At 51.3% G+C, this 27,563-nt stretch overlaps 7 protein-coding genes across 7 annotated transcripts; 3 read left to right on the forward strand and 4 right to left on the reverse strand.

Annotated features, from left to right (window-relative positions):
- Window positions 1-243: 243 nt before the first annotated feature.
- Window positions 244-3,819, reverse strand: Z518_07940 (uncharacterized protein; the record flags this gene model as incomplete). Its single annotated transcript, XM_013413683.1, has 1 exon — window positions 244-3,819. The coding sequence occupies one exon, from the start codon at window positions 3,817-3,819 to the stop codon at window positions 244-246; it is 3,576 nt and encodes a 1,191-aa protein (XP_013269137.1).
- Window positions 3,820-5,715: 1,896 nt separating this feature from the next.
- Z518_07941 (uncharacterized protein) lies at window positions 5,716-7,085 on the forward strand (the record flags this gene model as incomplete). The annotated part of the gene is made up of 2 exons (XM_013413684.1): window positions 5,716-5,851; window positions 5,914-7,085. 2 exons carry the CDS (start codon window positions 5,716-5,718, stop codon window positions 7,083-7,085), a joined length of 1,308 nt encoding a protein of 435 aa, XP_013269138.1.
- A 1,343-nt stretch (window positions 7,086-8,428) lies between these two features.
- Window positions 8,429-9,656, reverse strand: Z518_07942 (uncharacterized protein; the record flags this gene model as incomplete). The annotated part of the gene is made up of 3 exons (XM_013413685.1): window positions 8,429-9,454; window positions 9,528-9,535; window positions 9,599-9,656. 3 exons carry the CDS (start codon window positions 9,654-9,656, stop codon window positions 8,429-8,431), a joined length of 1,092 nt encoding a protein of 363 aa, XP_013269139.1.
- Window positions 9,657-10,042: 386 nt separating this feature from the next.
- Window positions 10,043-14,013, forward strand: Z518_07943 (uncharacterized protein; the record flags this gene model as incomplete). The annotated part of the gene is made up of 2 exons (XM_013413686.1): window positions 10,043-11,487; window positions 13,533-14,013. 2 exons carry the CDS (start codon window positions 10,043-10,045, stop codon window positions 14,011-14,013), a joined length of 1,926 nt encoding a protein of 641 aa, XP_013269140.1.
- Window positions 14,014-18,365: 4,352 nt separating this feature from the next.
- Z518_07944 (uncharacterized protein) lies at window positions 18,366-20,100 on the reverse strand (the record flags this gene model as incomplete). Its single annotated transcript, XM_013413687.1, has 3 exons — window positions 18,366-19,497; window positions 19,547-19,568; window positions 19,617-20,100. The coding sequence occupies 3 exons, from the start codon at window positions 20,098-20,100 to the stop codon at window positions 18,366-18,368; spliced, it is 1,638 nt and encodes a 545-aa protein (XP_013269141.1).
- A 4,166-nt stretch (window positions 20,101-24,266) lies between these two features.
- On the reverse strand, window positions 24,267-25,476 carry Z518_07945 (ribosome-interacting GTPase 1; the record flags this gene model as incomplete). The annotated part of the gene is made up of 3 exons (XM_013413688.1): window positions 24,267-24,286; window positions 24,340-24,460; window positions 24,514-25,476. The coding sequence occupies 3 exons, from the start codon at window positions 25,474-25,476 to the stop codon at window positions 24,267-24,269; spliced, it is 1,104 nt and encodes a 367-aa protein (XP_013269142.1).
- A 1,279-nt stretch (window positions 25,477-26,755) lies between these two features.
- Z518_07946 (uncharacterized protein) lies at window positions 26,756-27,487 on the forward strand (the record flags this gene model as incomplete). The annotated part of the gene is made up of 1 exon (XM_013413689.1): window positions 26,756-27,487. One exon carries the CDS (start codon window positions 26,756-26,758, stop codon window positions 27,485-27,487), a length of 732 nt encoding a protein of 243 aa, XP_013269143.1.
- Between the last annotated feature and the right edge of the window lie 76 nt (window positions 27,488-27,563).

The raw sequence follows: 27,563 nt of genomic DNA on the forward strand, positions 1-27,563 counted from the left end.
CCGGGGGAAAAAAGGGGTCCTGCTACAGAGAACGGTTTGTCTCCAAAAAAAAAGACACCGTTTTTCTTGGAGAAAATACATCCCACGACAATTTATGTACCATGAATGGAATCCAGACCGCAAGAAGCGAATGCGACTTTTTGCCAACGCAGCCCAAATACTGGTCCCGAGTTAAAAACCATGCATCTCAGGTTAATCAACACCAGCTTAGTCCCGGTCGTTTTTTTCCACGTTCGGTCCCAATCAAGACTGTCCTCCCATTCCACTACCTGGATTTTGCTCAGAAAACTGTCCACCGACATCACTCCCTCCGTGACCTCCGGCCAAATCGCCCAATTCCATACCATCTAAAGCGGTATTTCCGAAATCCTCCATACCGCCGTAATTGGGCGGCTCGATGTTGAACGGCAGTAACCAGGCCGAGGAGCCGGTGTCCATCATACCTGAACTTCCTGCGAGGGGATCATTGAAGCCGAGTCCGTTGATGTCCAATTGATCCCAGGGATTGGCTCCACCAAAATTTCCCAGCGAAGGCGAACTGTTGTTGAGGTTGTTGAGTCCGGACACGTTGTTGGCGTTACTCGAGGGGTCTATACCTGCATATGCGTCGAAAACCATTTGGCGATCGATCGCTGGGAGTGTGGATACAAAGTGCAAGTTGAAACGCGGCGATGTTGGCGTGCCAAAGCCATAAGGGTCATTTGGTTGTGATGGCGGACCAGAGAACTGCGAGTTCTGATAAAGTGGTGGCGAAGTGATGTCGAAATCGGAGGGATTGAATGGCTGTGTGAGATTGAGTTCCAGTCCCGCATTTGACAGACGCTGTCCTGACTGTTGTTGCGATTGCCGACGCTGTGAGTTTGATGATGGTCCGGTAGTAGACGTGCCGGATCCCCCCCTCGTCGTAGGAGGTGAAGAAGCATTTTTCCCCGTCTCCCTAGCCGCCGCCGCCTTCTTGTTTTCTGCAACACTCTTTCCTCTGCGTCTAGCGACCTTTTTGCCCCTAGCTCCACCAGGTCCATCATCTGCTTTACTAGGCGGGCTGAGGCTGGCGAAGAATTCTTCGACAGACTGCAGCTCACTGGGCTGAGACATAACAGCTTCGGAGCCGCCGTTTCCTGCTTCGCGACGGTATTCGAGGTGGGATTTCTCCCATTCGCTCTCGGTCACGCCGTGAGGATACTTGTCGAACCAGTCGCCGTACTGGAACATGGCTTTGGAAGATCCAGAGGACGAACTTGCCGTGTGCGTGGACGGTTTTCCGTCGGCGCCAGGCGTCTCTGTCCGTGAGGGTGGGTTCGTCAGCGTCGCATCGAGGTCCATGGGCGTCTGCGTGCCGGAACCGTCGCCGGCGGAGGAGTGCCTGTGGAGCAAATTCGAGGAAGTCAGTCCAGTGGAGTCCGAGGGTGGTCGACCATGGGCATGGCGCCGTGCGGCGTCAGCGAAGGCGCGATATATGTCCTTGACGGACTCGGCCATGTAGTGGAACATGCCCCAGTACCGCTTCATGCGGGTGAGGTACTTGTAGTTGTGGCGGAGGTTTTCCTTGGACGCGGCCTCGAGCGCCGAGTTCTTGCTAAACATACCCCAGACGTGGACCGTGGCGGCGGCATAGGCGCAGTAGCCTGCGAAGGGGACCGTGAGGGTGTGGCCCGTTGAGTCGGCGATGAGTTTGGAGATGAGACTCGCAGACTCAATCACAGCGTTCGCGGAATTGGAGAGGAAGGGCTTCGGCATGCCGGCGGCAGTGTAGTGGTGGTGATGAGGTCGGCGAGACGGGGTCGTGGGGATGGCAAAGCGGTGCAGAAAAAGTGATGTTTGAGCGATGACAATATGTAGGAAGAGATATTGGTTGGCCAGCCGCTCAGAGACATGGGTTGCAAGATTCTCGGGGGTGTAGGTAATATTGTCGGGCAGGGAGGATTTGAGCTGTGATATTTCGCGTTGAAGAGTGGCAAACTGGGATAGGGGATCCCATATTGGATGAGGGTCTTTTTCCTTGCCGCCGAGATTGAGGTACTTGACAATGCGTTTCCATAAGACGACGCCGCGGACGACATATGCGGCGACGCCCATGTTGGCCTTTGCTTCGGCGGCAGCTTCGGCGTTGTTGTCGAGAGAATTCTTGTTGGACATCGGCACGTTGCCGTATAAATCTTCTGTGGGCCCAGGGACTTCCATCTGGAAGTGTGACTCTTTGATCGGTAGTTGGATCTGGTAGTAGTCTTCGTTTAGAAAAGACGGACGTTCTGTGCCAGAGGAATTGAATGTATCCATCAAGTAACAAGCCCACATTGTTCGTCGGCGGATTTCTCGGTCCGTGAATGATAATTCGGGCGGTTTGGGACCATTTTTGTTTGAATCGTTGGAGTTAGCGATTTGATTCCGACCCAGTGGATCATGATCGAGTTCCCGATGTAGTTGCAGCGCATAACCCATCCGCATAGCCTGGCCACCGAAGGACCAGGACAAGCCACCCTCGCAGGTGCCAAAGTAGTGTAAACCTAACATCAGCATGGCCGTGAGGATGGTTATGTTCGGTTCATAGTGGCGTTTTTCCACAATTCGACGGGCAGGTGTTGCCCACTGTTCTCCACGGAGAAAGGCCGGTTCGGTGCTGACGTGAGGGTGGGTGGAAAATCGAGCTGATATGGCACACACGGCCAGTATCAAAACCGGAGGAATAGTCCCAGCCTTCAACTTTCGCATGAAGCTTGGTTTGTGAAGGAGAAGATACGATTGGCCATAAACGCAGTCAAAAAAGACTTCGGCGAGATGTTCCTGAATATGTTGGGGTGGAAGGGATTCAGATCCTTCGATGAATAGCTTATTCTCGCCCTCGCGTTGTTTTCTGAGCCCCGCGGCTGGATCGAGCAACGTTGACTTGTCCCTGGAATTCTTCCAATCATTGAGTTCTTGCGTGAATGCCTCGTCGGCCGATCTTTTCTTTGGCTGTTCCTTGTCCTTTTTCGGTGTTTGGCCGGGAAGAGGTGGCCGAACTGAAGCACGTCCCGTCATGGTCAAGTCGGGCAGCTCGTCCTTGGGGATGGCACGGATGACTCGATCTTCCATTCGCTTCAGCCTTTTGTCCAGCATCGCCATATAGTCTGTACGTGGAGCAGCTTTCCTGGTGGTCACCTTGTACACGCAAGGAACTCTGGCACGTAGACAATGCTTGCAAGCAGGCTTTTCGCCGGAACATCTTATCTTTTTCCGCCGACAAGCGATGCAAGCCAGGGGCAGCCGTTTTCTCTCCTTGCCCGCTTTGGTTTTCAATTCGCTCCATGCAGGCGGTTTCTCCTCCTCCGTGGAGGGTTTTTTGTCCTGCTCCGTCGCACTGGCGGGTTTTCTTGGCGAAGAATCCGAATTACTCACTGCTTGATTGGTTGAATTGGCCGGAGTCCATTGATTCAACGCTGAAGCGCCGAAAAGATCATGATCGAATGCCGAGTCGATACTGGCCAGACTGGCGCGGTGTTGTGGGCTGGGGACTCTCCCAGAGGTGTAACGGGAGAGATCTGGGATTGAACTTCGGCTGGGAAACCCTTGACTATGACTGAGTCGAATATCGGGAGGGGCATCGATGCCGCTGTTGCTACTGCCATGAGGGCTGCCGGCGAAGGGGAAACTAAAATCAATAGAAACAGGAGATGAGGTGTCGAAAGCAGACGGGTTCGAGTGTGACGGTTGAGCTTGAGAGTTGGCCAACGTGTCGATGCGGGGATTTCGTGCATCTGACATGATATATCCAGAGCTCGAAAGTGAATTGTGGCGCTGATCGCCTCGAGAAAATCCTGCCTGGCTGGATGAGCTCGTCATGTTGCAGGAGCGGTCAATAGCGAGGAGACGAGAGAGGCCTGCATGTCCTCATGGGAGATGAGCGCCAGAGTGTGTGGATGATGACGATGGCAAAAGGAACCGGACCGACGACCATCCGTAGGCGTGGAGGTGGCAAAACAAATGGTTGCTCCAACAGAGACGAGATGAGGAACCAATTGAAGAGGATCTCGACGAGTAATTAGATATTGGTAGATGGATGCAACTGGCAGTCTATAGGAGGTGAGAGGGGGAAAAAATGACAAGGCTGTCGGCGACGATGGTGAGATGAGCGGAGACGTGGAAGTCACGCAATGGAAGGTGGCCGTTTGATCGGTCTGAACCGCTCATGGTCGAATGTGCGGATGCAGAGAAAGAAAGAAGCGGAAAAGAGTCCTCGAGTTTTCGGGGCAGCGTAAGCGGGCAGCATAAAGTGGATTCCCCGTGGATTAAGACAGAACCGGGGTACAGTGGTGCTTTTCAGTTGGGTGGTGATGATGGTCAAGGTGGTGGTGGCCCTGTGGATGTTATCCAATGGGCCCGGGCTCCATGCGACCAATTGGACGTGGAGCCAAAAGTCTTAAAACACCTTTGGGTCCGCCAGCAGATCATAAAAGTCTTGTTTTTTGGGTGATGGGCTGGCAGCTTTGCCAGGTTCTTATCAAAGAGAAGAGTAAGCAGGGACTTCGAGGTTGGAGAGGCCAGCTGGAGAAGCGCCGTTGGGATGAATGATGGGCGGTGAATAGGCTAAAATGGGAGGAAACGAAGCCAGAGAGGGCGGCAGAGATAGAAATAGGAATGGAGAGCGAAGGACGATCGGATGAGATTGACTCTCCTCTACGGATGAATGTTTTGGAGAGGGAGTAGGTAACTAGCGGTATATTTCCCGAAAGGGAGTGAGAGAGCGAGTTGCATAATGACAAGAACCAAGTACCGGGTACCTGAACATTGTGCATTTAGGTCTGGCTCTTCAGGTACCAGCTACTAAGATAACTTGGGGACACAGGCTATTGAATAGGCTATACCATCATACTCATTCTCGACAACTGCATCCCACCTAGAACCCTCTTTCGACCCTTTTTTATTTCATTCTACTACTTTGTTCTGCAACGCTGGCTTGAAATGGGATGTTGGAAAATTCCCACCCGGAGATCATCCCATTCCTCCACGCATACCAAATGTACCTCGATGTCGGGAGTACCTCTTTCGAGCGTTGGGAATTCGAGACCCCGTCTTTTCCCGGGCGAAACTTTCTTTCGACCGCGATTTTCCCTGTTTTCAGCCAGGTGACAATTCACATAGAAGAATCAACAGGGCGTCCCCCATCCTATACATGTACTTGCTGCAGTTGTTAATTTCGTCGCCGACTTCATAATTATTTTGTCTGACAAGCAGCCCCATCTATAACCCACCTCATATATGAAAGCCTCTCCAGAAACCAGAACACTTTATTTCCTCTGTCAGACAACTAGCCCCATGTCGCAGGATGTGGGGCTGATCTGGGCATTCGACCTCGTCTTGTTTCCTTTCACCCTCAACCATCTTCAATCAGCTTGTGATCGACTCGGGCGACAAGGCTGCGAATACCGATTTTCTCTGTGAGACATTGAATCATTTTCTCAGCCGTGGAAACTCCAATTTTGAAGTATTCTGGTATGTAAAACTTGACTACACCTTGGGCCTTCATACTTCCCAAGAATAGGTAACCTCTCAACTCCCAGATTTTCAACAACCATTGTCTCTTGGAGACTGACTACCACTACGCCCAGTTACCTGAACTTAGGAATACCCGGGTGCCTCTTTCTCGAAGAGAAGTCTATCACCTTCGAACACTGCTTGGGCGTCTCGTTGGCCATGGAGGTATCCGGTCATGACCGATGTCCAGCTTCATGATCAATCATGACTTCCCTTGCCGAGCGCGTCGCTCGTCTTGCATTATCCAAGTTTGACGCTTTGCCCCAAAATTGTAAACCACGCACTCTAGCAGATGGCCGAAGAGAATGGACTCCTTTGTCGGTTATTGTCTTGGAGCATGGTGAGAACATCACATCACGACGGCTCTTTCCAACCAGAGGAGCTGACCGGGCGCAATCAAAGGAAACAACCAAAACTTGACTTGTATATCTTTGGCAACAGGGACAAAATGTCTGGCTGCTTCCGCACTACCCAAATGTCTCGGTTCCGTTCTCCACGATTGTCATGCGGAGATCCTTGCTTTACGCGGCTTCAACTACTGGCTGCTTAGGGAAGTCCAGGCAATGCTCGAGGAGCCCGCATACAGCTCCCCTTTTATAGAAATTAGCAACGTGATACAGAACCTTGAACAAGGCACCTTCTCGCCTGATTACCGTCCGCCTTGGAAATTACGGCAAGATGTTTCCATTCACTTTTTCACGACGGAGGCTCCTTGCGGTGATGCGTCTATGGAAATTCTTATGAATTCATTCTCTTCTGATGCAGCAGTGCCTTGGCCGGTGGACGAAAGTGCTGCCACGGTGCTGCAAGGACGAGGTCACTTCTCGCTGTTGGGCCATGTTCGTCGGAAACCTTCCCGTGCAGATGCCGAGGCAAGTCTCTCCAAATCCTGTACCGATAAGCTAGCTATCAAACAGTTCTTGAGCACGCTCTCCTTCCCGGCCGATCTCTTCATTCGCAGGACCGAGAATGCATACATCCGAAGCCTTGTGGTGTATTCCGACCAAGTCAACCGTCAGGGCTACGAACGAGCGTTTGGGCTGTCTGGCAGACTCTCTAGTCCCACTTGTTTGGGCCATTTCTTCCGCGTTGAAGCACTCCCTCCAGAATTTCGACGATTTTCTTTCGAGAAAACGCAGCTGAATTCCCATATCACTGGCCAACCAAAATCCAAAGTGAGCAATATTTCTACTCTGTGGATCAAAGGTCCTGGCACCGGGATCCAAGATAACCTAGAAGTCCTGATCAATGGAGTCAAGCAAGGCTTCCAGCAATGGGATGAAAGGCACAGCAAGGCAAGTGTCGTTTCCAGGAGGAGACTTTGGAAATTGGGCAAGAGAGTCAGCGAGTCGATTCTCGAGCACCGGCTCCCACTCAACGGGTCGGACCTTCAACGGGAAACGTTCGACCGCGAATGGTCCGTGGAACTGCGTCGAGCATTATCGGCGAAGACTTACGAACAGGCCAAGTCTTCGTCTCTAAGACATGCTCACAAGGAATGTAAAGAACACGTCACTAGCATCATGGGAAATTGGAGCAAGAACGAAGGCGACGATGACTGGAGCTATCATTGAACCTGTTTGAGCTCTTTCAATGTTCAACATCGACATCCTGGTGGAGAATATTACTTCTTCCAATTCGTGGCTATCCGGGCTATTCCACCGCCTTCACGCCACTCCTTTCCTCACAGTCCATCAATACCTTTTCCTGGCCGAAGCCTTTTTTGGAATATCTCTTCGGAATGTCTCAGTAATCTTCCGACATTAGTTAGGGACCAGTTATACTCGACGAACGAAGCGGTCCAGCGCTGCTTGGAAGGGACGGCCTTTTGTTGAGAGAAAATCTTCTTGAACGACAGGCAGTAGGCACATCAAGTTTCATCTCTCTGCCGTGGCTTACGATGATTGCCTATTCCACTCGCCCAACTAATCCCATCACAACAGCGGTTGCTTTCTCATCTTTTTTTCATCTTCACAATTCCTTGTTTTCAAATCTCTGCAGTTCCTACAAAGCCCTAGGACCGTCTATTCCCGGATACACTCAGAGTGCTTTGCCTTTTCAGAGGCCTACTAGCAAGCTAAATTCCCGGATGTTGACGACATGCATCGTGCGAAAGCGAGGCAATTCTGCACGCGAAAATCTACGAGGATAATCTCCGCCTTTGATCGCATCGCATGGCAAACTCGGATTTCGCCCCTTGGGCCAGATGATATCCCCGTCAGCATGAATATCTTCATCATCTTCAAGAACGCCTGGTTCAGAGTGAGCTATTGCGCCACCCTTTTCTTTTGGTTCTTGAGGACTTACCACCTGACATTAGTGCGTTGTTCCAGCACACTCAACACCACAGCCACACCTCTGACGACGGCTCTTCTGGCGCGACAGTGACAACGACAACGACACCGCTAAGATAGTGGGTAAGAACAAAATGAGTTGGGAATGCCTGGACGACGACGCAGAAGCTGGATACCAAAAGCTCCTCTCCATCTGCTCTGATCAGGGCCAAATCGCAGCTAGCAAGGCATTGAGAGAAGAAGTCCAAGTCAGGTTCAAATGGGCGAGGGCTATGTGAAAGGGGACGTGCGAGTGAAGAACGGACGGTTGAAAGCGCGAGTTTCCCGAAGGGAGAGGCGCCACTTTACGGGGGATGCAGAACTCTTCTTTTGATCCCGACAGGTTGGGTAGATGTGTGAGGCGGTCAAGGAGGAGTGGTTGAATTCATCAAAGATGCCTGGCTGGGGCCACTCAGACACGGACATAGAAACTAGGAATGTGATGTGAATTTTAGAAGGCTCCATTTGAACGATCTCTTCTGAATTTCTATCCATGATTGCCCGAATTGGCACCTTGTAGGGATAATCATCACTCAATCATACTCTAATGCATTCGGTTGTCCTTTATTCAGCGGTAAGAGCTTTCATTTTACATACCCGGTAGTCTCATCTGCGCTCGCCATGCACGATTCCAAGGTCCTCCAAAATGCTTCGAGATCCAGGGACCTGGGGATCGTGACACCACGTCCATTCTCGGCCTTGCTCACTACCGTGCGGCCAGTCTGTTCGCCCTCCAGAACAACGTCGACATTCCATCTCTCGCCGCCGTTATCGTGGAAGGCGACTCGGACGTCCGGGTCGGGGTGGTCGTTTAACAGCACCGCGACAGCGAGTGGATCGTGCAGCGGAGGTCCCTCGTTCAAGTCGAATACCTCAGCGTACGTGTGGGCGAAGAACATGAGGAGTTCGTTGAACATGGTGCGTAGACGCGTCGGGCCGTGCAAGCCGCTGAGCAGCATAGACTGTACTTTCGGCGTGGCGTATGCTTGGTGCGTTAAATCGAGGGGGATGAGTGTCGTTTTCGGTTGGAGAAGTGGGTTATGCAGAACGGTGCGGGCAGATTCCGGATCGGCCCAGATGTTGAATTCCGCAAAGGGCGTGCGATTGCCGGACCGCTCGTGAAATGTGTTTGTTGAGTCGAGGTAGCGGGGCCCCATTGAGACGGGGGTGAAGTTGGACCCGACGGCGCCGCCCATGATTGATAAGCCGGCAATGTGGTCTATCAGGTCGGGAGCGAGGGCGAAGAGTAAGGCGATATTCGTTAGTGGGCCGGTCGCGATCAGGTAGGCTGTTCCCTTAGGTTGGGCGAGAAGTGCATCTCGCATTTCCAGGACCGCGTTGCAGTGCATCGGGGGGGAGCGGGCCGGCTCTGGGAGGAGTGATGTTCCTGCTAGCCCGTTGGTGCCATGGATGTCCGGGGCTGTGTGGACGATACGGCAGAATGGGCGGGATGAGCCTGGGAAAACGGGGATGGCGGGCTGTCCGATGGCTTCAAGGACGCTGAGGGCGTTGGTTGTGCAGTTTTTTAACGATGTGTTGCCGTGGACTGTGCTGATTCCGAGGAGTTTGAGGCAGGGATGGTAGGCGGCGAAGAGGATGGCACAGGCGTCCTGGTAAAGAGGAGAGGTGACTTGTGAGATGATTTGCCCGTTCTCATTGGGAAGGGCTCAGTAGGAGACTCACATCATGACCTGTTGTCGGTCATGAGTGCTCCATACAATACTTGCTGAATGGAATTCTGATACCAGACCTACCTGGGTCGCAGTCCAACCAGATGGGGGATTGAGGAGGAGTTTCCTGTGTTTCACCCATTCTGGGAAGATAGTGTGGGTGCTGTAATGGACACAAAATGACATCTCGCTCACATCGCTTGGAGATTGATATCGCCGTCGTTGAATCTAACAAGGCTTGGAGGGGATGGGCACCGGGGCAAGGATCAGGCCCAATGCAGCAGGTCGGGCGAAAAGATTTCAACTGGCCCTGCGCTCCAACTGGCTCCCCTTCCACTCGTACGCAGCCTTGAGGAATTTTCCTCGTCGGCCAATCACACGTTGACACACCTCTCGACACCCTGTGAGTCAAGTAAAACCGGTGAGAGACCTTCGCCGCCCCTGCATTGCCAGCGTGGCAGCGTGATCAGCCGGGAACGACAAACTACAAAAGACCTGCGCAATGTTCGTTTGCACCATGGTCCCGAAATGACCGCTTCCTCTTCATCAAGACCACCCTTCCCGACCATAGCGACCAAGACCTCTTCTACCACCCAGTCCTCTCAGTTGAGCGCTGTGGCCGACAGCAAGCTCGCGTCCGCTCCTCGTTCCTCGTCTCGTGTTCCTCCCAGCACCAAGTCCCGTCAAGATGCGCTCGGTCCGGACCCTACCTCTGAAAGAACGACGTTGTCCTTGATCAGGAGGACGCTGGTGGCAGATGGGAGCCATGGAACAGACTCTAGGGCCTCGCCGACACCGATTGAAGGGGTCCTACCTCCACTTACCAGTTCAAACGAGGTAGACGTGCAGTTGTACGCCATCGTCGCCATCGTCATTAGAGACTTCGTCAATTCATGGTATTCCAAGATAACCCCGGACCGCGGGTTCGTGGACGAGGTCATCCAGATCATCGCTCACTGCAGTCGGGCTCTTGAACAGAGAATACGGCAGATTGACATCACGGAGTTGATTTTGGACGAGGTGCCGGTCTTAATTGAGAGGCATATTGTCGGTGAGCATCAAAACACGAAAGAGAACGTCGTCCTCTGTGCTCTGCTGACTTGGACTTCCTTTTCACCAGCATACCGGACGGCGACCACCGCCCAGGCCGCGCTGCAGTACGGAGAAAGCCCCCGACGAATCTATCACGCCTTGAACCCACATCCAGCTCTCGACCCTTCTCTGACGCCCGACGACCGACGAAATTACGAGTCTGCCTATCGACAAATACTCATCCAGGGGGCATTGGCCGTGCTCCTACCAACCGAAGACCTGGCAAGCGCATGTCTCAGAACATTGGTGAGCGACATCATCGCCGACCTCATCCTGGGGCAGTCACTGGCGGACAAAGTATGCGAGCCATGGTTTTTGCACGGGACTGTCTCAAAGGTTGTGGAGATCGTGACATCGCCTACGACTCATGCGTCTGCTGCCAATGCCGTCGTCGACAAGAAAATCCTTCACTCAGCAGGACGCCGCAGCCGACTGGAAAAGTTTGGCCTATTATCATCAAATACGGCGGATCAAGAGGGTTATTCGTCAGACCGTCACCAATCATCGCTTAGCGCGTGGTTTTGGAGACTTCTTCAGTACGCCTTCATTGCGTATCAGTCTCTGCGCTTTATCCTCGTCGGCATGGCTCACGCGCACCATCTACCCCGGAGAATCTGCCAGCACCATGTCGACGTCTCCACTTCCTCCTCCTCCTCGTCCTTCTCCCACCTGAAGTTCCCCGTCTCGTCGACACGGCGCGTATCGGGCACCGACAGTCGATCCCCTCGTGCCGTGATCAACTACAGGATATTTTCCTGCATCTCTACCATGCTCGATTTGTCGGTCCGCATGCCATGGCTAGAGAGTTCATTGGGTTTCTGGCAGCACATTCTCAGCACGGGCCCGGGGCGATATGGTGCGCCGAACTCAACATTGGATAAGTAAGTGATAGGTCTCCTTTTTCTCAGCAGTCCCCACAGTGCCCCCTTGCCCCGAATTCCTACAATATGTCTCACAAAAAGCCCGAGATATTGGTGAGATTTGGGTCCTCTTTATCCACGGAGTCGCATGAAGTTGTGGTCATATGACATGGGCCGGGGCGGTGTTCAGCCAATGCTCCTTGATATCAGGCATGTTTCAGGTATGTGTAGGAGAGCCGATGTCCTCGTTCGTCATCCATCCACTTCTGGCCTGAGGAGGGTGTGGACCTTCCAAAAAAACCATATTACCGAGACCAGCCAATGACAGCCATTACGTGTTATGACAATACGACGCTCGTATTGTCAACATGACCGTTTCGTGCGCCGATTGGACGGACACACTTCCACACGCTTTGCCGCATTCAACTGGCGCTGTCTTTCCTCTCCCCGGCGTGGTCCATCGTCGGTGGAGCTCGCCGACTCTTTGTCGTCGCCATCTGTACGTCAATCCCATTCGGAAAATCCACTTCAAGATCGACCATCTCGACGATCTGCTGAAAAAAGATCACTTCCGAAAAGACGGGGCAAAAATAAAAATGGATGAATCAATGCTACCAATCATAAATCGGGATTTGTTGGGTTTCTTCTCGCTTCCCAGAAATAGTGGCCAATTTTTCAAAAGCAAGGAGGCGACATGGATCGGCCCCGCCCTTGTTTCCCTATGTCTCCGACCAGTTTCCCTCTTGGATTCAGACCCAGACCAAGACCTCAACCAATTATTTCGACACAATGGCCCTTATTCGCTAGTGTTGCTACTGAATCAAAGTATCCGAGCGGGCCAAAACCGCCAGGCGAGGTTTCAAAGAATTAGAGATTTTCTTCCTGCGGACCAATGAACACATCCCGACGGGCGGCATTTTTTGAAATCAAAACCAGTTCTGCCGCACAATTGGTCGCCTGGGGCATTTCCTGCCTGGACGATGTTCTGATGGATTCGGCCTCCCACCTCCCGTTAGCGGTCCTTGTCGGCTCTCTTCGGCGCGTGCCGATAACAGAGGAACTCCCCATGCTCTGCGATAATGGTCACTCAAACATTATCTTTTTACGTCACAAAAGTGTTACATGCCCAACGCTGGACGGACAGAGCACATCCTTGCAAGGAGCCGCTATCTATCAATCTGTCCCGTCAAATATGCCTTCCTCAACGGTTTGGATGGGATTTTGTGTCACCTCGAGCGAACATTTGACAGGAACCTAGTTCGCTCCCCAACTGCCCGCGCCTTCGACCTACCAACTTCGGCTTGGGCGTCTTTTATTGCAACCTCTTTTGCAACCAGCACCTGGCCTAATCCAAACTTCTTCGCAAGTGGCGCTTCGAGATCCAACTCTACTCGCTCTTTGTCTTTGGATGTGGACACTCCACACCACTCTCCCTGAGTCCTGCATAGATTTGGCTCGACAATTCTTGACCATCCTTGATCCTAGTTCTTTGATTATTCAATTGCTTCCAATCATGCCGGGGGACTAGCTTTTTTGCGCATCACCAGGACTATTCCGCAGACTTCCTGTGGGCCAGAACTGAGCTCGGACGCGTTTTGGGGATTTTTTTTGACCATTTTCCATGGTCTTTTACCCTAAACCATAAGCTTTCCTGCATTTTCGCAAACAATCACGCCAACGCCAGTCCTGTGAACACATGCTCGCGGGAAATGATGCATCATGTTTGTCAGCGCTCTCGTCTACGTCCGTCCGACTCCTGGAGGCGATGCCTTCGTTCTGCACATTCATCCCGTCGGCATCAAGTCACGTGGATTTCTGAAACATCGCGAAGGTCTTTGGACAGAAATGATGAGTCGTGATGAGCTGGTTTGCGGATATTTGGAATGATAATGAGCAATTTGAAGGACTCGAGGACCCAGTCGGTCACCTTGATCAACCGCGAGACAAGAAGTTGAAAACGACATCCCTCGTCTTCAAGCCCAGAAATGTTTTTAGATCAATCTACACCCGCAGCCGTTATCTAATTGTCGGGAGAATTTTGCTAACAAGCGATTCCAATTCTACAGATTCCTCTATCATACAATCTCGACTCGACTTTTCTCACCCTCTCTCCTTCCACCCTTACTCCTTCAAATTCGAGCTCTCATCTTTCCAAACAACGCACTCGGTCCAGCACCTCCAGCACCTCCGACTCCAGAAGAAGCTCTTCTTATCCGCTCAAAAGCTGCCTCCGACATCCTTTCCCTCATACCCAAAAGTGTCGCCAGAATATTTTTTGCCATTTCTGGCGATAATGATGCGCAAGCAAACGAGGAGATCATATCGGAAATAGAGGAGGCAATGCTAGGTTGGACAGACGATGCAGAGTTGAATCGATACTTAATCTATGCCATCCTGGAGCATGTCCTGCTCAAGCTTGTTCCAGAGATCAAGGACGAAACTACCAGTGAGCTTCTAGCGGAGAGGGGAGTGCTACTGTCCGGTAATCAGGATGGGGACGGGGCTCCGGCGGAAAAAGACCCGGAGAAAGAATTGGGACCAGGATGAAGCAAGGAACGGAAAATAATATGGAGTGCCTTTTCCATCTGGATCTAAGGTCCACTGATACAACGTGCTTTGGATCTGAGGTGAAATTTGTACAGGTATGAAAATCGAGTTGACTTCTTCACCGTGTGACAGCCTATTCCTTCACTCACTCCAGTTCCTTTCAGTTCCCTTTACACTCTTTCGAAGACCCCCATTTTCCATTTGAATCGAGCTTGAGTTGAGCCGAGTTCGAACCAATACTTCCGGGTCTCGTATCTTCATTCTCCATCCTCTTCAACAAGCGAAAACCCACTCTTGACGCCGTGAGACCCAGATCCTAGCCAATTTTTCATTCAACTCTTGCAGCTTGGGCTTCAAGAGGAATTGTTTTCCAGAGAGGATCGAAGCGAGAAAACATCTGTGTAACGATGAATCGTCTCAGACCCTTTAAAAGATTTTGACTTATACCAGATGTTATCTCTCTCGCTTTTTATTTGTCCGAGAGCGCTTCTTTTTGATGGAAAGAGAGATGGATGACAACGAAGTATACGAAGAAAGAGTGTTGAATAGGGCCTTTCTAGCAACCAAACGGATGGACACAGCTTGTCATTGAGCACAAGTCAACAGAATACGTCAGAGCAGAGCAGAATATCCGGAGAGCCTCCTTCGTCGGCTCAACCATGACAAATTCTACAAACCAGATGAGGAAAGGGGACTTTGGCAGACAATGACTCGAATGCAGGAAGTACGAGCAGCGCAGCCCGAGGCATCTGGAGGGTGAACAGAGGCGGCGAATGGTGGACCTGCGAGCCTGTAAGCAATCGATTCCTCTCCCGCATGATGAACTTGATCCCCGTCCCACGTCTTACTCGACGGCGCTGAAAGAAAATAACCGTGTAGGACCCTCGTCTCATTCTTATTCTTTACTCATCACCTTGTAGTTCACCCCCTCTCTTCGTTCGCACTCCACAGCCCAGCATGCAATGAAGCAAAAATTCTTGACGAGAGGGCCTTCCTCTCTCCTGATCTTTGTCTTTGTTTCGTCCTGCTCCTGCGCACGGTGTGACCTTCCTCATCCGTTTGCTGAGGCCAGCCACGCGGACGGTCTGTGCATCGATTGTCATCGTCACCCCAGGGGAAGCCCAACCATACGAGAGATCGACGGTCAGAGTGGAGGTGAAGCTGCTTCTACGTTGGTCCCTTACTTTTTTTGGGTGCATTGTCCCTCTCAGACGGGGTGGAGAGTCCTAAAAAGCGAAGACGAAAGGGAGTGGAATTGTAGATGCAGTGACAGGAGAAAATTCGAGTTCTATAATAGAGAAGAGCCGGAACAAGGGAAGTTGAGTTGAAGGGAGCAGAGGAATCAATGGAGACACAATTTTGAGGACTAGGAAGAACAATATAGAGATCCAAGGTGAGAGTTGGTTTCTCATTCAACGATAAGAAAGGGAACCCGAATTGCAGAACGCTAGACACCAGGGGAAGACGGTGTCTATTTGACTCGTCCGTTCAGGACGTGCCTCCCCCCAAAGGTTATCTATCCTATGTCATATTGCCAGTATCTCCTTCCCATCTATGGGATCTTCATCAAGCACAGTCTCGGTTCAGATTTGCCTTCAGTGGAATGCCCTGAGCAAACGAAGTAAGCTTCGACGTTGAGGTTTCGTTCGTACAAGGAGAGGGCTTGAAGACAGCTCATTTGGGGCTATACGCTGATTCCTATGCCAGTACTTGTATCTGAGGTCTATTTCCCACTGAGCTTTCCAAAGAGGCCAAACGGTCTTCTGCGTAAATACCTTGTCTCTGATATTCTCTGTATTCGGGACTTTCGAATCTCGCTCGGGAGGAAATGAGAACGAAAAGGCAAGATTAGCCCTCTGTAAAATGGGTGGCTTTGTCCTATGGTGGCAAGAAAGAACGCAGATTTCGGCTGCTCGCCGTATCAGTGTGAAATCCATTTGTTGTGGCCATCTTTCGCTCGCCAGAACGCCTTGCGAGTCCTTGTCTTGCGTCCGCTGTGGTGGCTTTGCGGGTCATTTGCGGGAAGATATTGCCTTGACATATCTATTCATAGCCAGAATTGATTACGTCTCCTGGCTGAGAATCGATGCAAGCTGAGTAGGATGCCATTGGCAAAAGCGTCATCCCAATAATTTGACTTCCGGGCCATCCCTGAATCTCACATCTTCAATTGGCGAGGTTATTGTATACCCGCACTCAGTTCTTAGGGGCTCGTAGTTACCCTCTATTTTCGGTATGATCACCCTCACTGGACACTTCTGGAATGTAATTCGTCGCTGGAAGTCCTGCCATCTAGTAAGCGGAAACGTGAATATTCCAATAGAGAGTACCTATGATGGTGTTACACTCTGACTAGACTGAGACTTTCAGCACTCCAGAGAACAGGTTGAGGGGAGCTTACCGTCTTGTCAAAGACTGTAAGTGGGCCAAAGGTGGGCCATTCATGGAACGTATGCTCGAGACGAAGCCTTTGGATGGCGGCACAACGGGTCTGGTATCTTGTTCCTTCATCTTTTCTGAACGGAGTTCTCCTTTCGCATCATCCATGACAGGCCTTATTCGCGGAACCCTAGCCCTGATCAACTTGCCAGAGGTGGATCCGATGCAGAATGGATGTTTCTTTTTCTTCGTAGGGGAGTGATTTTACCTGCGACACATGTCTGAAAGAGGGAGTGATGGGAAACGTAGAAGGTGACGACACTTCAACTTGGACAAAGCGTGGGGAGGAATTGTCGGATGCAAGGAACAGGGGAATGGAACAGAACACTTTGAGAACGATGGAAGGAAAGACGCTGTGGTCTCAGACAGGAAAAAAAAATATGGCAGGATCAATTCAGCCCGGGTGAAGAGGAATCAGCCACGCCAATTGGCGTCCATAGTCTCATGACTGGAGGACAACGATGTATTCTAGCAACAGAAACCCTGTCTTCGGAGCAGAGAACATCGTCGATCCAATTGAGATTCTGGCTCTCCACTGCCCCATATTGTGTGACTCTCCTGGAAGAGCTCCGTATCCGTTATTTGAAGTGATGTTGGGCCTTTGCCATCGAGGATGAAACAGGACCTCTGCTGGAATTGAGCAAATGGATTGCTCGGTTCTTGAGACAGGCCCGTGAAACCGCGGAAAAGTCCCTAGGATAGACGAGAAAGACAAGACGAATGGGAGATCGAAGCAAGGCGAGACTTTCAACAATGATTAGTTCTCTTCGTGCCTCTTTGGTGTTCAACGTTGTCGTGGTATTGACCTGGTTGGCAGTCGATCGCCAGGCATTTTTTCCGGCGACTGAGTTTTCGTCGAAACCTTCACTACAAGCCTCACTTCTTCCGTAAACGTCGGATGGCCATGACTTCGGGAAGATTCACTGATCGACAGGATCAGCATGTCTCGCCTTAACATGAAAATGCTTCTGCATTGTCTCTTTTTACTATCTGCACGTCCCCCGAAACGTGCTGCTGTCGCTGCAACTGCATCCCAACTCTGCGAATCCCTGCGTGGGGCGAGGTGCCATTTTGTATACCTTGTTTTTCTGTTGGTACAATGTACGCCGCATATTCAATAGCGTCACGAGTTTTCGTGTTTAAAAGTGGCTGCATTCGAGGCAGAAAAGGCTACCAGATCACAAAATCCCCTAAGAAAAGGAGAGAAAGAAGAGAAGTTATATGCTCATGACCGAAGAGATCCCCATGTCGACATCCTTCAGTCCAATCGCTCACTGGTCGTTCCTTCAGGGCACCGCAGCCCAAGCTTCCAAGTTCCATACATGAAAAAGAGAACCGGAAAAAGACATGGTTCTGACGCATACTTGCGTATATGAGCACGAAAGTTCCAGGTCAAAATGAAGAGAAGTGCAATAAAAAAGAAAATGACCAAATTCCCTGAATAAAATCAGTCCGCTCGCTCGCGCTCTCTCCTTCTCTCACATATATATGCCTTCATACAAGAAAAAGGAGATTTTGCCACGAGGCTAGGGTATGTCTAAGGCACTTATCATCCGCAGAAGCAGATGGGTACTGTGTTTGAAACTGAGAGAAATTCGTAGAGCCAACCTGCTCTCTGAGTCTGAAACTGGTTTCGTCGTCCAATGGCTGTGAAAACAAATGCGACTCCTAGATCATGCTTTGTCCTTGGGCGTCCGCTGGTCTGTTGATTTTGATGGTGTGATCGTCATTCCCCTTCCGTGCCTGTGTGTTTCCCATTTCTCACATGCTCAGCGCTAATCGTAATCAAAGGATTGTGTAGTCTCTCATACTGAAAGCAAATCTGACAGCAATATCTGCTTCAAGGGATTGTATCAAGGAAAATGTGAATGCGGCTACGACAGCCAAAGTCCTAGCCGACCCATACGGCTCAACTAGGTCGAGATGCCGAGAATAGTTCTTTTCTTGGAGATACGAGGGCTGTCCATGATATCAATCGGGTGCATTCCGCCAGGTAAAATTGACCCAGCAGGTCGAAGAAGTTTCAGCTTTTGCATCAATTTTCCAATCGCCAGATAGTCATCAGGTTCAGCGACGTTTGGGTTCTGTTCCAGAAGAGCCTTGATGGCATGCAACGCTCGAATGTTGTCGTCCTCCGCAGGCGAAGCTGGGTTGCTGATGGGTGACGTATCTGCAGACCTGGGCAACGGAGGAGGTTGCATGGATGAGAACCGCACCTGTTCAGGATCATGAATATCAGGGACACTTTTGTGTCGTTTCATCATCTGTCGAGGGTCAATAGCAGTGGGTCTGGTCTCTGTCGTTGTTGTTGTTGTTGTTAGAGATCGCACTGGCAAAGCCGGCACCTTCTGTCCAGATGAGGAGGGCCGTGAACCAGAACCAATATTCGGGAGGTGTGGATACGTCTGGCTCCGCTGGCGACTGGATGTCCCTGAAGAATCTTCCGTACTATCCATGCCATCCTGATCGTTGCGCACCAATTCTGGCGACATCGGTGATAAAATGGACTCCGGTGCCGGCGCGTCCAGTTCGTTCCCAAGCTCATGGCCCAGACCTGGTGAGCGGTCGAAGGTGGTCTTTGCATCTCCAAAGTCGAAAAAGTCCTGCGCGCTCTCCAACTTGACGCCAGTTTCGTTTCCTAGTTCATCGATAGCCGACATTGGAGGTGAAACGAGACCATTTGATGAAGTCGGGGAGCCGTCCAAGGGTGTTTCTGCGAGCGATGTCGTGCTTGAATCCACAAGACCGGCATCTGTGTCACCTTTCGGAGTGATGAGATGATTCTTGCGCTTGAATTTCTCCAACCAAGTAGTACTAGATACTACTGCTTGATCACTCCTGCTAAATGAGAACACCTGGGCTTGCTTCCGAAGGTCCTCATCGGTTACCGGCAGACCTTTCTTCTGTTGATTCTTGACCCAATTGGTAAGGGTTTTCTCGAAATCCGGCAACTTTGCTTTCGACTTCTTGCCCGGGCTGGCACTCTCCTCTTTTGGTTGAGGGTTCATGTACTTGTCACGCTGACGTAGGATTTTCGATACCGTGCTTGCTCCCTGTTAGTTCCAGACCCACGAAACCACAATACAATCCATACCTCCTTTCCACATTAAACTTGGCTATGAGAGGTCAGAGTGAAGGAACTGCTGCCGGTGAGGGACACATACCTCCTATCTGAGTCTGCTTCATGGTTGGATTCTGCTCAGCTTCGATACACATCTGACGACGTTCGTCGTCGGTCAGCTTGCGGCGAGATGTCGTTGTTTTGGCGCTGGTAGGGGTGATATCAGACGCAGTACTCGCTGACAATGGAGTTTGAAGTGGCCCAGCGGGTAAAATGGGGGTTTGATAACTCGGTTGGGGTTGACTTGCAATCATACTTGGCCACAACCCACTATGAGGCATGATCAATGGTGGTGGCATCTGTGCGTGGGACACAGCAAACGGCGATGGTCGTGGCATGGGGTAAGCTGGTTCCATGGGCATTGGCGTGGTCGGTTGATACTCGAATGGAGGAAATTCGTGCATTGGGGACATTGTCGTTTGCGGGCTGGAGGAGTACCCATTTGGGACGTTCATCCAACTCCCTTGGCCATAGCCGGAGTGTTGTGCGTCCTGATGCTCCGGCGGCATGTTCAACAAGACCTGCATTGAGGTTCAAGCCTGGGAGTAAAATTGTGATAGTCGGGATATTGATCTGGTTTGGCAATGCATACCAATGGGAAGGAGCAAATGTTGCTGATCAATGCGAGTACCCGGCGGTCTCAAAGTCTGATTTCCTCAGACCCAGAGCTTCGAGACCTTCAAAGGAAGGAAGATCTGGATACAAAAGAGTATGTCGAGACCGACGGGCATGAAACGTAGCCACCTGAATCCAAGGTCGAAGGAAGTACGAGCATATGAAAGAGAGAGGTTGTCTAGAGGGTGGGTGTGTGGAGGTTGCAGTTGATGCGGGATGCAGGACCGATACAGGGACAAGCCAGACAGGCCTGCGGGTGAGCCGAGCTGGTCGAGTTCGACGAATTGAGGGAGTCGACGTCGGGCCGGGGTATGTCTATGGACAAGGGCCCGGACAGGACTCCAAGGTGAACCGAACCAGGGCTTGGTCGAGGGCGCGAGGGGCGCTGTTTGGTGAGCTCGGGCTGCAGATGGTCTAGGCAGGGTTGTTGGGTGGTTGTTTGAATGCGGTTTGATCTCGTTTGAAGAGTCTTGTTGCGAGCAGCGTGCTGGGTTCCCTTTTTTTTTTTTTTTTTTTTTGCTTTTCGAGTGCGACGTGTCCGGGAGCAGGTTATGCGCTCAAGGGATGGACAGATGCTTCGGGGAATGGCCCTGTTGAGAGCATCCGACTGCGAAGTGTGGGTGCTAAAACTGCGGGCGGCAGTCGAACCTATAATGCGGAAGATTAGGGAAGGTTAGCGGCCGGCTGCTTGAAGGAACGGGCCTAAAGGCTGGTGCGAGCACAATCGATTAACATGGAGGGCCGTTAGCCTTTGGGCATCGGGTACCCGGGGTGTCGCACCGTCTAATCCTCCTTCGTCGCCTGGACCCGCCCTGCTTTTCGCTCCCTGGCAAGCCACGGTCTGCCCTGTGGCCCCCTCAAGTGCTGTCGGCAGAAATTGGCGGTTTAGTCGAGATCGTCGCCCAAAAGGACAGGCTCTCTGTGTCAGAGCTGCTAGACTTGCGACCGGGGGCAGGTCGAGAACTTGATCACAAGGGAATTGGGGGGATCTTGAGCCCGAGAGAGGTAAGGAGAAAAAGTGAGGAAGATGAGCGATGGAACGAGGCGAAGCCCTTTGTTCAAATGTAGACTCGCCCTTTTGGCACCCAAACCCTGTTGGGCCTTCCTGCTGCTCTGCTTCCCCCGTATGTGTCGTCCTTGTGCCCCACGCTGGCTCGCAGTGCAGCTGAGGGGCGTCGAATTACAGTGAAGCCCATAGAGGCGATTCGAAGAACTGCTTAATGGTTGATGCAAGCCTGGCAACAAAAGACTACGGCAATCCATTTAGCCTCGTCCCTTCCTTGGACGGTCCGCTGGCAGCCGAGCAATGACGCGGGTGATCTCAGGACCACAATGATCATTCGGTCCACAGGATCTTTCCATCTACGCAATCACATGGTTCAACATGGCTGGAAACCTTGGACGACTGAGACTGGCAACTCTAGCTCATTGTGTGGGAGCTTGGTGGCCATCGCTCAGAGCAAAGCAAAACCGCTTGTCATGGTATTGTACAGTACGACTAGAGAGGTTGACCGTACGGTTTTGACGGAGTGGTGGTATTGCATTATTGTTTAGTCGTGGGGGGTCAAAGCCTCTGGCGAGGAACTCCAGCAAATGCGAATCTAAACGTTTGCCTGTGCGACAATACGCGTGGGTCGGGGAAAGGCAGAGTCAAGACTGACTGGCTGGCGACTCGGCGAGTTGATGGACCTTGGACATTGGACACGAGGGAGAACCTGTGAGGTGAGGTGAGATGAGAGTTGAGGTCGACAGATGCGGTATCCTATTGCTCCCTAGCGTACCTTTGCATTTTAGTCCCTTTTTTTTTTTTTTTCCCCTCTGCTCGCCGCAGGCACCACTGGGGCAAGCCACCGACCAGGGACCTCGTTAGTTCTGCTTGGAGGGTAAAAAGCAGATTTTCGTCCGGATATGGTGGCGCCAGGCAGGGTGGAGAGCAGTCTGAAGAGCCAACGGGGCGAGTGAAATGCCATGGTTGGCGGAAAGGGGGCAGGGAAGCCGGCGGCAAGATAGGGCTCGAGGAGCAAATAGGACGAAAGAGACATAGTACCATCCAGATACCAGATTGTGTAGCTAGTCTCCAAGAACTCCCAATGCAGTAGGCCGCGAGCTAAGCAGAAAGAACCCAGAGGTAGACTTGCAACTAAAAGAGCCAGTGCATGAGTTTGCTTAAATCGTGTGTCACGGCACAAGAAGAGAGGGGGGAAATATTATTTATTTATTATCGCAGCAGTTGTGCGAGCTGGTTGCGGGTGGTGGTAGGAAAACAAAGATGCTGTCCCTTTTAGTGGGGGGGACGAGAGAGTGGTAGAGCCATACTGTAGGGACAGACTTTCGATCCATCGATGCTTCCTCTTCTCTCTGGACTGACGTGCGTACATATCTCCTGGCTATCCATTTGACAGGTTGAAGTTTACCTTGGTACTCATGATTCTCTTCCATTGGAGGACCAATCCAACTATGCCTGCTCTCCTGCTTCTCTCTTGCGGCCGTCGTTCAGCCCAGCTCCTGTCCCTAATCGGACTATCAGTTTCAATTTCAATCTTTTTCGAGCGTCCACAGTGCTGGATGTGCTTTGCCCAGCGAGCCTGAGTCTCGAGCTTTCAGAGTAGTCTCTACCAATTAAGCAGAGTAAGAGACATTTTCGCTCCAATCTAGAACTCCTCCCTCTGGGGCCTCGAATTCGGCATACCTCCGAGCGGCTGCGTGGCGCGGCGCTGGGAAATCGCAGGGGCGAACGAAACATAGTCTTTTGACGAGGCCGGACAAGGTTTCACGCCATCAAGTCCATCCATCGTACACGCCTTCTTAAGACCGAGAGCATGGAGAATTCAACGCGAGTCAAGAGAAAGAGGTAACCCGCCGGACAGTATAATTCATTTGTTCGAGTTCGAAATTGTTTGCTCGATTCGAGGGAGGGTTGTCCCCAAGCTTGACGTCTGCATGCGAGTGTCGAAGATCCTGTTCCCCCATGGCGCATTTTGGGCAAGCACATTAACGCAACCTCTAACGGTTTTGGCAGCTCTCATTCTGCATTTCGAACGTCTGTCATCCACGCGGAAGCGGCTTCTCGTGGCCCGCCGAGTACCGCTGCGGCTTATCACGAACAAGCCCAACCCACCATGACTATCCTTATCCATGCTCGCTGCCCCCCTTTGTAAACTTAAAAGATGCACGCCTCAGAAGGGGGATACGCACGCAGTCGGACATTTTTCTATGGCATTGCACCCTCGTGCTCACGGACAATGGTCCAGCCCTGCAAATTGTTTTCAGGTTTATGTTATGCCAGGGCCGCAAACATGCAGTCCTCGAGAACTCAACCGACCCCGTCTCTTCTTCCCCATGCTCCTCGAAACGCAGGACCAGGGTCTGACTCCACCTCCTGGTGCAGGGGATACCAGACAGGGCCATTCGAGCCGCCATTGATTTTTTGCTGTTTTGAGACAAATCAGACGATGCCCTTCCTCAACACCTTCCCCTCTCCCTCCCTGCTATTCGCCAAACAAGAGATAATTCTGTCCGCTGCAGCACCATTCCTGGATGGACTTTTTGAGAGCACCTAGTTTGCAACCCCTCCCGCACGCGATTGCACTTTCGCTGTAAAGATTTTCATCATGATGTCGGCATCACAAATGAGCTGTAGGACACGAGGGTGCTAAGGATGAGCAGCCGGATACGTCACTGATGCCGCGTCTTTTCAAATGATCAAGTTTCGCGAGCCGACGTCTGACGCGCCCAGGCGCAAGAGACCGTGAATGGAGTCCATTCTGTCCTCCATTCCCGGTTGAAGCAGGCCTCCGGTCAACGACCATCATTGAAGCACGGTTCTTTTCGCAGGTCTTTTTTTGCAACAGACTTCAAGCCCCTGGCGCTGATCAGGGGGCGGTGGATATGATGTAAAGATCCGAATAGTAGGGCGGGGGATGCCGGAAGATGAGGCTTCTAGCTTTATCGAGCGCACGATGGGTCTGTGTTTGACCGCGCTCAAACCCTGAGCCCGCCTCAATAATCCCACAGCGGGCCTTTGAGTTATGATAGGCGAGCAGGATTGGCAGTTGAAACAAAGGACAAAATTGGCCCGTCATTTTTTGATGATAGTGACTGACAAACTCGGGTTAGAAACCGCTCATTGTAGCGGAGGTGGACGGACTTACTGATATCCTCGTCGGCCAGCTCGTGGGCTAGGCCAACTCTTTGAGGCTGGTGTTTTACAGAGCGACCGTAGACAATGGCATGCTTGAACTGCTCAACGATGGTCTTGTGAATCGCGTTACACTGTGGTTGGTCAGCAATGATTCCGGAGCAACATGGTTGGGATCCCAACTTACAAAATCTTCCACGGTGGAGGCATTCTTCCTCAAAACCACTGGGGCCGTGTAATCGGGTTGTTTCCCCTTGGGTTTGGTATATATCCGTTTCAGTTGCAACTTTTCCCACATCTGCTCGAGGAGTTCATCAATGTTCCAGCCGTGTTCGGAGCTGATAGGACAGGCGTTTGGGATGCGGTAGAGCAAGTCCAACTCTTCGATGGAGATGGAGTCAATCTTGTTAAGTGCATATATGACTGGTATGTAACTCCTGCTCTTGGCCTCAAGCACGTCGATCAGGTCGTCAATGGTCGCATCGCACCGAATTGCAATGTCAGCCGAGGAGATGCGGTATTCGTTCATGACGGCCTTAATCTCGTCGTGATCAATATGGGTGAGCGGAACAGTGCTGGTAATGTTCAGTCCACCTTTGTCTTTCTTCTTAAACACAATATTCGGCGGCTCCTTATTGATGCGAATCCCAAAGCCCTCCAGTTCAGCCTCGATGATTCTTTTATCCGTTAGTGGTTTGTTCACGTCGAGGACGATGAAGATCAAGTGGCATGTCTTTGCCACGGCGATGACCTGGCGACCACGTCCCTTGCCATCCTTGGCTCCCTGAATGATACCAGGCAGATCCAGCATTTGAATAGCCGCACCATTGTACATGACCTGGCCGGGGACGGTGGTGAGGGTGGTGAATTCGTAGGCTGCGGCTTCCGAGTGTTGGCCAGTCAAACGACTCATCAGGGTCGACTTGCCCACCGAAGGGAAACCAATGAATCCGACCGAGGCCACGCCTGTCCTGGCGACATCGAAACCACTACCTCCGCCGCCGCCCGATGATGTTGGTGTCAATAACTCCCTCTTCAATTTGGCCAATTTTGCCTTAAGTTGGCCCAAATGGAAAGACGTGGCTTTGTTTTTCTGAGTCCGAGCCATTTCGGCCTCGATCTCCTTAATTTTGTCGACGGTAGTTGCCATGGTGTCCGAAGGGGTAAAATTACCAATCGGGGGGAGCTTTGTGTTTGAGGAAAGGAATTTTGGATGCCTGACCAGCCGAGGGGGATGTTGCCAGTGATATTTTAATTGGGAACAAATTTCCGTAGGTCTGGACAACGTCGTGAGGAAAAGAGCGAGAGAGCCTGAACTTGAGCCTAACTAGTGTCAAGTAGCGGGCAGTAGTGCAACAGGTCTTTGTGACTTGGTGTAACAGTGATAGTGATGCGGCGTTTCGTGTATGTGCCTGCCCGTTTGTTCACTGATTAAAAAAAAAAATGTCCCTTGGAGAAAAATGCGCAGATAGAAGAAGCTATTCGAGTACCCCGCATCGCTTTTTTAAAAAAAGGAAAGTATCATCGTCTGACGCAAAGATTTCACCTTCCAGATTCCCAGATTTCCTACCAAGTTTCTCGTCAGACGGAAGTTCTTTCACCCTGCGGCTGATGGCTCGCTTAAAGAAACTGCTAGCCAGTTGCAGCGTTATCATAGGTGGCATTTCACCGCCAACTCATCGGGTTGTGCTCCGAGCAGATGCGATCGAAAATGTATTCCCGTACTACAAATTAGTACTTTGTCGGTACCTTTGTCCAATTGAACGATGCCTTCAACTTCTGAATTGCAATACAAAGTAGCAAAACGGAGGCAAGCCCATGCGAAAAGGCTCGCTGACAACAATGAGCAGGTTTGACAGGGATCAAAATCTCGCTCCCAGCCGCCACCAAAGCGTCTTTCAACCATCAAAGATAAAGGTCACATCTCGATCTGCTGTGGACCTCTTTCCACCAAACAAACTCGGGTGCCTCCTAGTACTCTTTATTGAAAGCTTCCCGAACCTATGTAAACCTGTTCTCTGGTCCCCGACAAGCCCGATCCGCGCTTTAATCCTTCAATGACATCTGATTGAGCAAATTCCGAGGTCATCAGTCGCGGTCCCGTGCCTTCAAAAAGGCGAATTTACCCAAGTCAAAACAACCAATTTGTTACGTGAACAATCTTGCTGTCATTGGCAGCTTCCATCTCCTGCTGCGACGGCACTCTCCTTGAGGACGTCCTGTCCTGCATTCATGCAGGTACTACGGCGTACTCTGAGATATTCTTGGTGAGAGCGCATGCTTATCTGCAGGAAAGCCTTACACCGCCTAGACTGCCTTGTCCTCTCTACACCCTTTCCGAACCTTACATAGGTCCACCTTTCTCTTTCAATCATCGTTCTCTTTCTCTCTGAATTTTTTGAGATTGTCAGTGCCCAAATTGATCCAAAATGCTATCTTACGAACAACCACTTAATGGCGCTGAACCTCATATGATCCGCCCCGAAGTTTCTCCGCCGCACCATCAAGACAAGTTCTATTCAATCGATCCCTCCGACGAGTTTCACCGCCTCGTCCGAGCCCTTTCAGACGTCCTGGGTCCATCTTCCGGAATCGACTCGGCCGACGTGGACGAGAATGATCTGATCCGTCTCATGGAAGAATACATCTCGGACGAGAACCAGTGGCATCAATACGCATTTGCCGATCCAAGCCGCAACTATACCCGCAATCTTGTGGACGAAGGAAACGGCAAGTCCAACTTGTTGGTAGTTGTATGGAACCCTGGAAGGTGCAGTCCAATCCACGACCACGCCAACGCTCACTGCGTCATGAAGATCCTCAAAGGAAATCTCCGGGAGACTTTGTATAGCATGCCGCCTTGTTCCAGCGAGCAGACCGGCTCTTCTGGAAGCCTTACACCGCCTCAAATCGTCAAAGAGACAACCTACTTCGAGAACCAAGTCACCTACATCTCCGACAAGATCGGCCTTCACAAAATCTCCAATCCGTCTCCCGACGAAGCGGCTGTTTCCCTACATCTCTACACTCCACCCCATGCGGCCAATTTTGGCTTCAATCTTTTCTGCGAGAAGACAGGGAAACAGACCCACATCAAGCAGGCAGGCTTCTACTCGGACCGTGGAAAACTTGTGGAGAAGTGCAACTATGGGTCGTTTTGATCTTTTGACTGTTGGCATCTTAGCCATGTTTGCCTAGCAAACACAATTGGAAAGATGCAAGAATGTTTTGGAGTAT

Source organism: Rhinocladiella mackenziei (assembly GCF_000835555.1).
Source record: "Rhinocladiella mackenziei CBS 650.93 unplaced genomic scaffold supercont1.6, whole genome shotgun sequence".
NCBI classification, from domain to species: domain Eukaryota; kingdom Fungi; phylum Ascomycota; class Eurotiomycetes; order Chaetothyriales; family Herpotrichiellaceae; genus Rhinocladiella; species Rhinocladiella mackenziei.